This window comes from Lepidochelys kempii, chromosome 1 (genome assembly GCF_965140265.1).
Source record: "Lepidochelys kempii isolate rLepKem1 chromosome 1, rLepKem1.hap2, whole genome shotgun sequence".
Classification (NCBI taxonomy): domain Eukaryota; kingdom Metazoa; phylum Chordata; order Testudines; family Cheloniidae; genus Lepidochelys; species Lepidochelys kempii.
In genome coordinates, this window is record NC_133256.1 from 333,974,305 (window position 1) to 333,988,547 (window position 14,243).

Genomic DNA, 14,243 nt, shown 5'->3' on the forward strand with positions numbered 1-14,243 from the left:
AAGTCATTCAAAACATCTGCTGAACATCTTCCAGGCTCATTACTCTAAAGGCTACATCACTCCTATTTTTTGTATCCCTTCACTACCATATCAAATACAAACTGTTTTTTGCCTTTAAGGTCTTTCATGGGTTAACTCTACCTTACCTACCTATTACATGAGAACATAAGAGCTGCCATGGTCCATTTTGCCCAGTATCCTGTCTCTGACAATGGCTCATACCTGAGCTTCAGGAGGAGTATACAGAGCAAGGCAATTATGGAATGATCCACTTTTGTGTTCCACTCCACTACTACCAAGACATCAGTGCCCACCTCCTCTCTGCCAGTGAGGCTAGCCTTCATCAATACTCCAATTATTTCCCCAAACATCTTCATGCTTTCTACCATGTTGCCTCTTAGAAGGAGGTCCCTGTAAAAACCCATGTGTTATCCTGCTTCAAATCCCTCCTTAAGACTCACCTCTGCCAACACAACACAAGGGATAGACAGTCGGTGTGCCAAGATGATTGTTTGTCATACTAACCAGTCTTTTCATTATTACCCTGTCTTCTACCACACCTGTTTCTTGGTCTTCCCAACCTGTTCAAACCATCTAAGGTACTTATACCATAGTCATAGTATCAAAGCAAGACACAATTGTTAATGTATTTATCCTTACAACACCCCTGTGAGGTCAGGCAGTGCTATTATCCCTATTTTGCAGATGGGGAACTGAAGCACAGAGAGACTAAGTGACTTGCCCAAGGCCCCTCAAGAAGTCTGTAGTGAAACAGGGAACTGCACCCAGGTCTCTCAAGTCCTAGGCGAGGGCACCAACCACTGGACCATCCTTCCTCACGTATTTTCTTTTCTCATATGCTAAGATTGTAAACTCTCTATTAGATTAATGCACTGTGCTTAGTACAACTGATCCCTGACTGTGGCCTCCAGATGCTACTGCAATACAAATACATTAATAACAATAATAATTTTGATTAGAAAGTGTCCCCTTCTTAGCAACTAAATGAATTTACAAACAGAAATTACGAAATTTATATATTGCACAAGCATCCCTAGTACTAAGAAGGTGACTTAAGAAATATAGAAAATGTATACAAACAGATCACATCTAAATCTTTTTTCCAACATTTTCCATGACACATCAAGGGATCTTTAATCAAGAAGCATAAAATTACCCTGTAGATACAAAGCCTTGGAGTAGCTTTAAAGGAATATTTATGTTCTTAATAAAGGTTTCCAGGCACTTGTTACAGAAACATGAAAGGTCACGAAACTGATTAAAGGATCAATTTTGTGTGAAAGACTGGGAAATTTCAGATATTGAAATGCTGCAGCAAAAGAGACAGCAGATGTATCAGTAGTCAAGAAAGAGAGGTTCAAATTGGAAAACCCTTAGGGTATGTCTACACTGCATTTAAACACTCACGGCTCGCCCATGTCAGCTGACTCTGACTCGCAGAGCTTGGGATGTAGGGCTATAAAATTGCAATGTAGACATTTGGGATCAGGCTGGAGCCCAGGATCTGAGAACATTCCCCTACACAGGGTCCCAGAGCTTGGGCCTGAGCCCAAATGTCTACACTGCAACTTTACAGCCCTGCAGCCTGAGCCCTGTGAGTCCGATTAGCTGACTCAGGCCACCTGCAGGTGTTTAACTGCAGTGTAGACATACTCTTAGAGCCCAAGTGGACATGCTCTGTTATGCCTGGAGAAGAAGCATATTTGCAATAACACACCACTACCTGTCATTCCCAGCACACTTTATTATTTGTCTTTTTTAGGTGTGGTGACTTTGGGATCAAAGCATATTATTCTATACAAAGCTTTCATACATTATAATGTGTTACCAGAACCGATAAAAAGTTACAAAGATTGTAACATCCCAAAGATAAATATCTACATGAACATTAAAATATATTTCTGCCTCTTTATATTTTTAGCAGATACTTTGGCATTTAATTTGAGAGTAAGATACATGCCTTTTGATGTAAGCAGCTAGTCAAAAAATCAGGGTCTAGTGGGTTGCTCCAGGTAGGAGCAAAAATTGATGGAGTTTGGTATTTTCTTTGATGCAGTCTTGTTTATTTACAAGGAATAGACAGAGTCCTGCTTCTCTGAACGCAGAAGGAACCAAACAGGAGATAGCTTCTTTGCTTATAGACTAAGCCTCTTTAGCTAGCACCAGAACCTTTCTATATGTTTCTCCAGGGTCACACTATGCTTATAGGCTTCTGCCTGGCTTTCTTCCTGCCTCTGAGTCTCTCTCAGATTCTGAGTGTTCCGCTCTCCCTCATACACACACACACAAAATTCTCCACCCCTTCAGTCCAAAAGTCCTGGGCAGGTTCACGCACCCCTTAGTCTTAGGTGGGCAGGGGGGCTTGTCATTAACTTATCCTGACTATGTTAACTAAGAGTGTGTTCATGCAGTTCACACCCAATCTCAAAGAGCTTTGTGATCATGAAGTCACCTGCACTTCTCATCACAACAGTATTCTTTCGGGGGTCAGAAGGGGAGAAAGCAACGTTTTTGGGCAGTGAAATAATTCTTTGCATTTTCTCTCTTTTCATTACACCACAAAAATGATGAGGAACAACCACAATTTTACAGAGTGAGTCACTGACAACTTCCAGGGGGATAATATAAAGTACGTATGCATAATGCACATACCATTAGATATAGTTGTACAGAATGTTAAACTCCTAGCCAAACATCAGGTTGGAGAATTTGGACACATCTGGTATCAAAATCATGCTTAACATTTGAAGAACCTGATCTTACATTACTTTGAGGCACTGATTCAGGAAAGCATCCTCATTAAGGGCAGCACTTAAACACAGACTTAACTTTAAATGTGTGCAAATGTCCTATGACAGTCTCACTGGTATACGCTGAGATCAAGATCAAGTCTGCAATATTTACATTTTTAGAACTGGATATTCCAGGAAGATGGGTAATTTCCTCCCCCTCTCTCCAAAAAAACAAAACAAAAAAAAACCCCACCCACCCACCATTCCGCTAGATTGAATCATTACATTTTTAAAGACTTTTTTTCTTCTGCACAACATCTGCTTCCTGCAGGAATCCGATTCACTGACCAATTGTCAACTATTTAAATTCTGGGTTTTCTCTTTTTAAAAGTGACCACATCAAGAGAGAGAACGCACACAGCTCTCCCCTCTGTGTACACACACATGAACAAGGTTAGAATGCTAAAAAGTGCTGTCTTGTGTAAGGGCCAGGGGACAAATATTACTGAAGAGCAGAGTAATATATGCAGCACCCTATGAGTGAAATTCACCCTCCGTGCAGAGGGTCCTCATCATTTAAGCTGTGATGCACATTTAAGGTCCACTGGGTGACCTTAAATGTGCATCACAGCTGCATTCAGCTAATGTCTGAGCCAGCAAGATTCCACGTGGGAGACAAGACTGTGGAGTCTTTGCACCTTAACTAGTACTAATGTACTATGCTACTCCTGAGAAATGGTTTGACTAGGAAAGTCCACTAACGTATGAATTAATTAATTTATTATTATTATTATTTATTATTACTATTATGGTAGTACCCAAGCACCAACCAAGAATGGGGCCCCATTGTGCTAGTCCCTGTACCAACACATAGTATTAGATAGCCACTGCCCCCAAAGAGCTTACAATCTAAATAGATAAGACAGAACCAGGGTGGGGGAAGAGGGAGAACACATCACAGAGTGACCAAATGTGATGGTGGCAAATGTCATGTTAGTTCCCGCGACACTTTTTGAAGTTGGTGTAGTTAGGAGGGGATAAGCTAAATGGAAAGAAAAGTGAAGGGAAAGGGAACACTAAAGGGAAGGAGGTTCAGGAGGGCAGGGCAAGGAAGAAGGGGGGGCAGATGTAGAGTAAAGCTGATGTGAAGAGACTGAGGGAGAGAGAGAGGAAGAGAGTTGGAGCAAACAGCCAATAAGCATAAGGCAAAGAAAGTCCAGTCAGAACTGTAGAATGTTTACTTTACTAGGTAACAGTATCAGCAGGGTTCTATATTTTAATTGGATTTTCCAGTTGTGTTGGCAGGGTTACTGGGTGGTGCAGTGACTTCGCTAAGGTCACATATAACTGTCTAGATTTTAATACCACACCCATCACCAAAAGAGTTGAATCGAGTTAGTGATTCAACCCAGATGGGAACCCAGGTTCCTCTTGGCTTTCCCTTATTTCTTCTGACCATTAGGTCAGGTGGCCTCCATAAATTATTTGGCATTTTCTGTAAAAATCCACATTATCCTGGCCACAACACCAAAGGGACTTTTGGAGGGGTGCCTCGCTTTCAAAGAGCTGACTCATTATGGATCCATTCCATTTTATGCTGGATCCCTCTATCCAAGCGAGAAAAGAATTTTATGGGGTTTTATCAGTCGCAGTCAGATAACATGTGAGTGATTATGCCGTATGCCGCTGGGTATGTGAAAAGTAAAAATAGAGGGTAGGTGCTTTTAGATTAAATACAGTAGGATGGCGGGGAGAAAGAAAAGCATTAAGGATGTATACGGGGCTAATTTAAACATTGACTCATTGCCATTACTAAGTTTGTAATACATGAAACCCAGACAAAGTTGTTAGGGGTTTTTTAAGCAGCATGACTGAGGTTCAGCACTATAAAAAGATTAAAATAGCTCACACATCAAATAAAAGGTTAGTTTGCACATGAATTAAAAGGAGTCGCTGCTCTTCATGTTTCAGATGCCTTGAGGGAACCTTTCTTCTGAGCTTTTCTGTTGCTTACTGGTAGCAGAAAAAATCCCACCAAGCAAGGAAAGCAAATATGTAACACATTTACTATATTTATTTAGGTATTTAGATTTCACAGCTATTGTGTACCTTAATTGCTTTACCAGGATTAAAAAGACAATGGGCCAAAATCTAGCTCTGGCTGGAATGGGCTGCTTTGACAACACAAAACTTCCTGATTGCCCCATGTAGGAAAAACCCAATGGTGTAGGTCTGTGTGATGAGACGTGCCCTCATCCCCCATTCCTGCACTTGGTGCCAACTAGGTGCACCTGCAGAACATGCTCCATCTGGAGAAGTGAATCTTAAAAGGGAGAGACTGGCCACACAAACAGCGGGAGGGGGAGTTTTCTAGGAGCAGGAAGGGTGCCAGGGACGACTAGCAAACTCAGCTAGCAAGGGGAGCTCAGTCTGAGGCAGTTGCGAGTCCTTTCACTTCCCCTCCCTTGTTTGCAGCAGAACTGACACTGTGAGACTGATATGGACAAGGAGCCCTGGAGGGCTCCTCGAATCCAGCAACAAGGGAGCGAGCGCCTCCAGGGAGTAGAGGCAAGTGAGCTGTAATTGTACTCAGAAATGCCCTCCAGGAGTGACCTGAACTCTCACCGGGAACAGTGAGGTTGCCCAGGAGTAGGTACTCCAGGAGGTGACCTGGGGTAAGAGACTACAAGTAAGTCCAGGCTGAGGGTCGTCCAACTACAATTGGTGGAGAATGAGGGCATGAAGGTCTATGCCCGATAAAGAGCCTTGAGACGGACCCAGGTTCCTCCAGCCAGTGAGTGTTCTGGAGAAAGAGTGGTGAAATCGAGTGGCACGGAACCTTCACTCAGGGTTAACGAGAACTTAGCTACTGGTACCATGTAAGCATTGCCAAGACATAATGCAGCTACCTCATCATATTCTCTGGGTGGGGCATCTAGGGCAGGATAAGAACTTGCAATGGTACTGCCCTACTTTTTCTGGGGGATGGGGGGTACAGCACAAGGTTAGGGAATATTGCTCTTCCTGTCCTGAGTGTCAGTATTTGGCAGCTAAAAATGTTCCAAAGGCTCCCTTGGTCCCAAAGCCATTAGTGGAAACCCCATTTGAAAGAATAGGGAGGACATGGCTGGGCCTTTAGAAAAGAGCTCTGTGGGAAACCAGTATATACATGTAGTAGTGGACTATACCTCTTGCTACCTGAAAGCCATCCCCTTCAGTTCAGCTAAGGCAACAGCAATCACTCCCAAGCTGATGAGACTCATTGCCTGTGTAGGTTTCACTGATCATAAGAACATACATAAGAACTGCCATAATGGGTCAGACCATTGGTCCATCTAGCCCAGTACCCTGTCTTCTGACAGTGGACAATTCCAGATGCTTCAGAGGGAATGAACAGATATTCATCAAGCGATCCATCCCATGTCATCCATTCCCAGATTCTGAAGGGCTCCAACTTCACCATTCAGGTGATGTGTGAGCTATGCTCCCTCTTTAAAATCAAAGCCTTGAAAACATCAGTGTACCATCCGCAGACAGACAGCCTCATGGAAAGATTTAACAAGACACGGAAGGACATGTTGAAGCAGATAATTTGGACCTAGCCTAGGCACTGGGACCAATTCCTCCTGCTGTTTCTCTTTGCCATGAGAGGTAACCCAGGGTTCTCACCATTCAAACTGCTCTGTGAATGCCAGACCCACGGAATCTTGGATGTGTTGCAAGGAGGTTGGGATGAGCAAGATGAAAATATGCTCAGAATGATCCAATACATCATATGTCTAAGGGACAAGAGCACCCAATTGTCTATTTAAGGAGAAAGTTGTTCCTCAGGGAGAGATTTAATTCAATTAGTGAGAAGGAAGCTCTGGATATCTAGTGGATTGTGGACTCCCTCAGCTATTATATGCTGGGTAGTCCCTTTTCCCAAATCACAGACGACATGCCCTTGTGGAGGTTACAATACACAAAGGACTCAACCCTCTGGATTATGAGCTGGTATCTAGCGCTCCAGCCCTATGGCTTCTGGGTACAACACCACACAGGGAAAGAGCATACAAATGCAGATATTTTTTCCCCAGGGAGACTGGGACTGGAGAAATGCTTGAGCAAGAAACTCTGCTCGTGTTGAGGGCGGGAAGGGGGGCAGGTATGTGATGATCCACTGATAGAAAGGCTACTGAGCATTCCTGCACTCAGGCCCACCTGCAGAACATGTTTCACCCGGAAAAGTGGCGCTTAAAAGGATGAGACTGGCCACACAAATGCAGCGGGAGTTCCCTCGCATCGTGGAACCTGGGGAGAGCCGCCTGGGATTAGAGGCAAGTGAACTGTAACTGGACTCAGAAAGGACCCTGGGAGTGAGCTGAACTCTCACTGGGCTCAATGAGATTGTCCAGGAGTGGGTGCTCCTGTAGGGGATCCAGACGCAAGAAATTCAAAGAAGCTACAGCTAAGTCCAGGCTGAGTGTCAGCCAACTACAGGCTGGCGTAGTGACTCAGTCATCAAGCGCAGTGTAGAGACTGTGGCCAAGGAAATGTGGACAAAGACTGGAAATCCAATTGATGCCTGGCTGATCAATCAGCCTATGTGGAGCTGGGTGTAAATTACAGGAGCTTTCAGGCTGCTCTAATATATACTGAAGACCACCCTGATCCCCAGCCAGCCCTGGAATGAGGGAAGATAAAGAATTTAAACACAAGCTGTCTCTAGGTAAGCACACAAAATTACTGGTCATGCGAACATTTTGGCTTTAATCTCTCTTAGCCCTAATTCCGCATCTGTAAAATGGGAGTAAATAATAACTCCTTATCTCACAGTAGAGTGGTGAGGTTAAACTCATTAATACTGATAAGGTGCACAAATACTATGGTCATAGGAACAAGATAAGGAAATAGATTTTATTTTCAGTAATAGACAGCCATCAAGTCTGAGGCATTGGGTGTAATATTTTAAAGAAAGTTAAAGTGAATTTCATTTGTGGGCTAGAAGCCACTTCATCAGATGCATGGAGTGGAAAATACAGTAGCAGGTATAAATACATAGCACATGAAAGGATGGGAGTTGCCTTACCAAGTGGGAGGTCAGTCTAACGAGACAATTCAATTAACAGTAGGATACCAAGGGAGGAAAAAATCACTTTTGTAATGGTAATGAGTGGCCCATTTCAAACAGTTGACAAGAAGGTGAAACAGTAGGGGGAAATTAGTATGGGGGAAATTAGGTTTAGGTTTTGTAAACACCCAGCCACTCCCAGTCTTTATTCAGGCCTAATTTGATGGTGTCCAGCAATGCCCTTCTGCCATGTACATCTCTACCCCGATATAATGCGGTCGTCGGGAGCCAAAAAATTATACCGCGTTATAGGTGAGACCGCGTTGCATTGAACTTCCTTTGGCCACCCTGCTCCTTGTCCCCTCACCGCTCCGATGACTATCCACACACCCCGCCCCCTGACAGGCACTCACCGGCAGCGGCAGGAAGCGGAGCAGCCCAGCCCCAGCCCACTCCACTCTGCCAGCTTCCAGCCGCGGCGCCCCGCTTCCTGCCGCTGGTGAGTGCGGGGAGGTTGGGGAAAGGATGCCCCCTGTACTCACCTGCGGCGGGAAGTGGAGTGCCATGGCTGGGAGCTGGAGGAGTGGAATGGGCTGGGGCCGGGCTGCTCCGCTTCTGCTGCTGCCGGTGAGTGCGGGGAGGTTGGAGAAACCAACCAATCGCGACCACAGCCCGCTCCGCTTTCTTTTCCCCGGCCTCAGCCCCAAACATCTTGCTTTGGGGGGGTGGTTTGGGGAAAGGTCCTGCACTCACTGGCAGTGGAAGCGGAGCAGCCCAGCCCCAGCCCACTCCACTCTGCCAGCTCCCGGCCACGGCACTCTGCTTCCCGCCTCAGGTGAGTACGGGGGCATCCTTTCCCCAACCTCCCCTCACTCACCGGCGGCAGGAAGCAGAGCGCTGCAGCTGGGAACTGACGCGCTGATCTGCCGGAGTGCTGCTTTACCACGTTGTATGCAAACCGGTGTCATATCGGGTCGCGTTATATCAGGGTAGAGGTGTACATTGGCCAAACCAGACAGTCTCTATGCAAAAGAATAAATGGACACAAATCTGACATCAGGAATTATAACATTCAAAAACCAGTAGGAGAACACTTCAATCTCTCTGGTCACTCAATAACAGACCTAAAAGTGGCAATTCTTCAACAAAAAAAAACTTAAAAAACAGACTCCAACGTGAAACTGCAGAACTGGAATTAATTTGCACACTGGACACCATCAAATTAGGCCTGAAAAAAAAGTGGGAGTGGTTGGGTCATTACAAAACCTAAACCTAATTTCCCCCATACTAATTTTCCCCTATTGTTACTCACACCTTCTTGTCAACTGTTTGAAATGGGCCACTCATTACCGCTACAAAAGTGATTTTTCCTCCCTTGGTATCCTACTATTAATTGAATTGTCTCATTAGGCCGACCTCCCACTTGGTAAGGCAACTCCCATCCTTTCATGTGCTGTGAATTTATACCTGCTACTGTATTTTCCACTCCATGCATCTTATGAAGTGGGTTCTAGTCCACAAAAGCTTATGCCCAAATAAATTTGTTAGTCTCTAAGGTGCCACAAGGACTATTTGTTGTTTTTGCTGATACAGACTAACACGGCTACCACTCTGAAATCTGAATTTCTTTTGTAAACTTTTTTTTTTCTTTGTAAGAATATGGCAGCTTTTTAGATAGAAGAGAGCAGGCGATGCACTTATGACCAGATTTGTAAAGGTATTGTAGGCACCTAAGATGCAAATATAGCCTAACTACCACTGAAATAAAGCCTAACTTTTACTGAAACCAATGGGAGTTGGGTACCAAAGTACTTGTGAAAATTCCAATAGGAATCTTATCTGTATCTTTACTTGCTTTTAGGTACCCTTACACCTTTACATATCTAGTCCTCAGTGGGAAGTTATTCCTTTGACCTCCCTCCCTCTCTGGTGCTTCCAGCTAATTGGCTGTCAGTTGGACAGCACTTGGGTGAAAGAGAAAAAGGAGACTTCCAGGCCTAAAAGACAAATTCACTGGAGCAAAAAGACTTTGCAAAGATAAGAGTTTTGAGAGCTCAGGGCTATATTCCTTTCACACCCAAACTCCCCCTGACTTCAGCAGGGTTTTGGATGCAAAAAGAAAGTAGATTCATTCCATAATGCTGAACACTAAACACAAAGGTCCAGATCCTCAGATGTATTTAGGCTTCTAACTTACATTGTAATCAATGGAAATTAGGTGCCTAAATAGCTTTGAGTATTAGAGTGAGAAAGTCTGTACATATAGCATCTCATTAAATGATTATGGCATTTTGAGCGGTTAAACTACAGATGCTCTAATTTACCTGAGTTCTTGTGATTTTGTTACTTATTCCCACTTGTGTTATACTATGGATGGTGCACGTGGTTTGTTTGGAATCTATTTTATAACTTGGAGTTGAGGATTTTTTTGTAATTAGTTTATTCTTTGTTTGCTTTATAATGCTTTGGCAGTCATATAGTAGTTTTGTGTTTTTAATTAATTGTTATTATAATTGCAAAAAGAAAAGGAGTACTTGTGGCACCTTAGAGACTAACCAATTTATTTGAGCATAAGCTTTCGTGAGCTACAGCTTACTCCTTTTCTTTTTGCGAATACAGACTAACACGGCTGTTACTCTGAAACCTGTTATTATAATTATTGCATATTTAATGCATAGCATCCCAATGATTTTGGGTGGGGACACTTTATAAAATAAATTATTTATATTTAATTTTCTAACACGGTTTTTGAAACACACACACACACACACACAAATCTCTCCTTGAGCCTTACCCCACTCAAGTCAATTGCAAAATTCCAATTGACTTTAATGGATGCAGATCAAACCACTAATCCTCACCATGGTATCTTTAGGGGCATATCTCCCTTTGAAAACCCACTGTAAACAAAAAGGTACATCATCATTCTCTCATCTTCAGCTGAGTAAACTATTAAAAGACAAAGATAAAATGAATTATATTTCATACATGTAATCATTCAAGTTAGAGGAATATTGGATAACTACTTTGCAGTGTGTTAATCCATTCACTAAAGATTAAAATGGAATCCAGGTATTCCATCCTACTTACTAGAAATGCAAAAGAATAGTAAAAGGTGATTGAGTATATTATTGCAACTAATGTTATAATCTGCATCTGTGTAAAGACAGAACTATGCAGATGAGCAGCTTGGGAGCTGCTTTCTGAGCAGACAAGAATGAGCTGTTTGGTCTGACTGCTCCTAAATCATCCCTATTGTTCTTGGACAATTTTTTTGTTTGATTTATTTTGTCTTGATCTGTTTCATGGAAATCTAAGTGGCTGCTTTGTAATTCTTCATTACCCAACGAAGACCAATCACATCACACACTGTGGAATGTTTCTGCTCTAGAAACAACAAAAGCCATTTTCAATATTTATAATGAAACAATGAGCTTTGGCAGCTACACCTGGGCACCATCTATCCATTTGCCTGAACAAAGCAATATACAGCTTGTTGCAAATTTGAGGACGTTAGCAATATCATTCCAGTGAAAACCACAGGACAAACTGGCACTGACATACTACACCACAGCTGGATACATCTGAAGAAAATAAACAGCTAGATCAAGCTCCGCACTGTAGTTAGTAGCTGAGCTTGAGAAAGAAACATGCAGCATTGCTCTCAGCAATTGCAACTCCAGAGTTCAATTGAATTGTATGCACATACAGTAGGATTGCATATGGCCACCCACCTGTGTCATTCCTTCTCCTTCATTGTCTAAGGAAACATTTCAACAATAACTGGTTCAAAAAGCACTAAGGAATTCCATACAGGTACATGGAGGAACTGATCTGTCGACCTGTATGGCCTCCTTCCCCATAGTCTGAATACCTAAACTCTGGAACACTTTCTGTGTCTGTTTAATTCTGATCCAAAGCAGTGCGTTTCCCACTCCTGGGGAAGGGATGGCAATGTAATGATAACCTGGTGCAGTGCTGTGGTTCAAACCTATCGACTGTCCTGGAGGACTCACAGTTGGGCATATTACTCTCTCTTTCTGCAGCTTTGGGAGGATACCCCCCCTACAGTGTCTCGCCCTCCAGAAATCCAATCAAATGAAAAGAGCTGAGCAAAGTTCAGCTCACAAATTATACTGTGCAGGGATATAACACTTTCCACCGAGTGATCTCAAAGTGTTAAACGGCGGGTAAATATAACTACCCTCATTCTACAGAAGGGTATACTGAGGCACAGTGAGCTGGAGGGACCTGCTCAAGGTCACACCGCAAGTCAGGGGCAGAGCCTGACTCCCAATCTCCGACTCTAAACATTATAAATGTATATTACCCACCTCGGTGGTTCATATTAATTACTCCCCTATTTGTGCATGAATTATGTGCAGTGTATTAATTAAGTGCAAAGCCAAAACACCTGAGCTGATGATAGCAACGGCCTGAACAGGGCCCGGAGAGTGCGTGGGTATCCACCGAGCCCCCAGGGGTGTCCCACACTGCAGGCGGTGGGGCAGCTGCAGACCCAGCTGTGCTAGCTCGATGACGCCCCAGGAGGTGCGGCCAGGTGTCTGGCACCTGCACCGGCGCTGCATGGAGCGAGCATCTGCGGGGAGCCAGAGAGCAGGCGCCCACCAGCGCACCTCTGCAAACGCTCCCTACTTAAACACACGCCAGCCACCCTCTGCTGGGAATTCGCCACAGATTTGCAGAGAGCCTCGCAAAGCGTGAGAGGTTTGGCCGGGCGAGACAGCCCGAGGGAGGCTGCCTGAGAAAGAGTGGGGAATTGACCCCAACCCTACTCTCCTGCTGCAACCCAGTGCCAGATCCGCTCATGCAATGATTTGTGTCCAGGGATAAACTTCAGATCAACTCACGCAATGGTTGCTGCGTGTAGCTTGCCAGCGGGTTAGTCACCCGCTCTCCTGCCTGAAACGCAGAGCTGCCTGGAGATCAATCCGTCTATTGAAAAACGGCTGTCAATGAGTGTCTCCATTTAACTTTTCTTGTCGTAGACAACCCCCCAGCCCCCAACTCTGGATGCACCTCGGGTCATTTCCCCCATTGGGAACTGCCCGCTGATGAGCGATTGAATGAACATCGCAAACCCCGCTGGAAGGGGAGAAACCTAGGGGTGGATTTTACACGTGAATCCGCCGCGCTGCTTTGCTTCGATTAGTCTCCGAGCTGCCCCGGTGAGCAGCCAGGGGAGACTCACTTCCCTTGCTCACCTCCCCCCCAAAATCACAGCCTGCCCCCCGCTACCCCCGGCTGGGAGGGGGGGGGCAGCCCAGACAGCAGCATCCCGGGCAGCCGGCTCCCTGAACCAGCCCTTCCAAAGCAGCCCCTCTTCCGTCCCACCCAGCCCTCTGCCGGGCCAAGCCGCAGCACACCTTAGGGAAAGGGTCGCACCGGCTCCCGTCTGGACGCTCGCTGACCGGCCCCGCCGCTCGTGCCCAGCGCGTCTGTGGGACCGTGTCTGAGCCCGTCCGACCCCCGGGAGACTCGCCCCCTCTGGAGCCAGCCCTGGGGACCTGCCCTGCCAAAGGGGCGGGCGGAGCCGCACGGTACCTGCCGGGTGTCGCCGCCGCAGGGGAAGGAAGCCGGTCCCGGGAGGGAGACGCTGTTGCTCCGATAAGAGCCGCTGGCCCTTCACTGTTGCACGCACCGGGAGCGAGCGGCGGCTCCTCTCCGCAGCCAGGGAGCAGAGGGCGCTGCCGGCCGCTCCCCGCCAGGCAGAGGTTGCGCCGCTTGGGCGTGACGCGACTCCGGTGTCCCGCTGCGGCTGGGGGCTCTGGGGCGAGCGGCTGCCGCGGCTCTTGTCGGGCCGTTCGGGGCGAGGGAGTTTCCTCCTTCCATCCCCTCCCTGCCGCCCTCTGTCTCTCACACCCCCCCCCCTCGGGCGCGTTGGCGGGAGTTCCCGCACACGCCTCCCCCCACGGGCCCGCGAGCGCACAGGGGCGCCGCGGCGGGCCCCGGGAGACGGGGGCGGGGGTCCGCCCCGCTGGCCAGCAGCGGCAAGTGAAAGGGCATCGCGAACGCGCCCTGTGCGCGGCAGCCCTTGGCAGGTGCCGCGCAGCCTGACCCGAGAGCTGCGGCCCAACAGGCAGGCTCCCTGCTGCACCGGACAGCGCTGCGCTCATGTCGTACCCGCAGCCCCCAGGGGTAGGCGGGCAAGGATCCCGCCCGGGACCGCTGGAGCTAAATGCCTGCGCCTCTACTGCGTGGGCTGAACGCTGGCCCTGAGCGAAGGCTGCGGCGGACTCATTCAGCTCTCAGTCTGGATGCCACTAAAGGGGACAGAACACCCCACCCAAGAGGTGCCTGGGTTACACTCGCATGGCCATAGGCCAGGTCCCAGCCTGGGACACAGAGCTAGACATTGCACACAATGCCAGAACCATCTCGGGCAGGGGCAGGGGCCACTGAAACTTCGGTGGAAC

At 46.6% G+C, this 14,243-nt stretch overlaps 1 protein-coding gene across 15 annotated transcripts in view; it reads right to left on the reverse strand.

Moving 5' to 3' along the window:
* SEMA3D (semaphorin 3D) overlaps positions 1–13,958 on the reverse strand; it is a 196,006-nt gene extending 182,048 nt beyond the window's left edge. For 3 of the 15 annotated variants that reach the window (XM_073328661.1, XM_073328655.1, XM_073328653.1), the window contains exons 1-2: positions 13,372–13,554; positions 10,668–10,755 (exon numbers count right to left, since the gene is read on the reverse strand). Coding sequence is in view for 4 of the 15 variants with exons in the window: in XM_073328648.1 (XP_073184749.1) it covers positions 13,469–13,943 (475 nt within the window). In the remaining 11 variants the exon portion in view is untranslated. The other 12 variants (XM_073328657.1, XM_073328656.1, XM_073328652.1 and 9 more) reach the window with 7 other exon arrangements.
* Between the last annotated feature and the right edge of the window lie 285 nt (positions 13,959–14,243).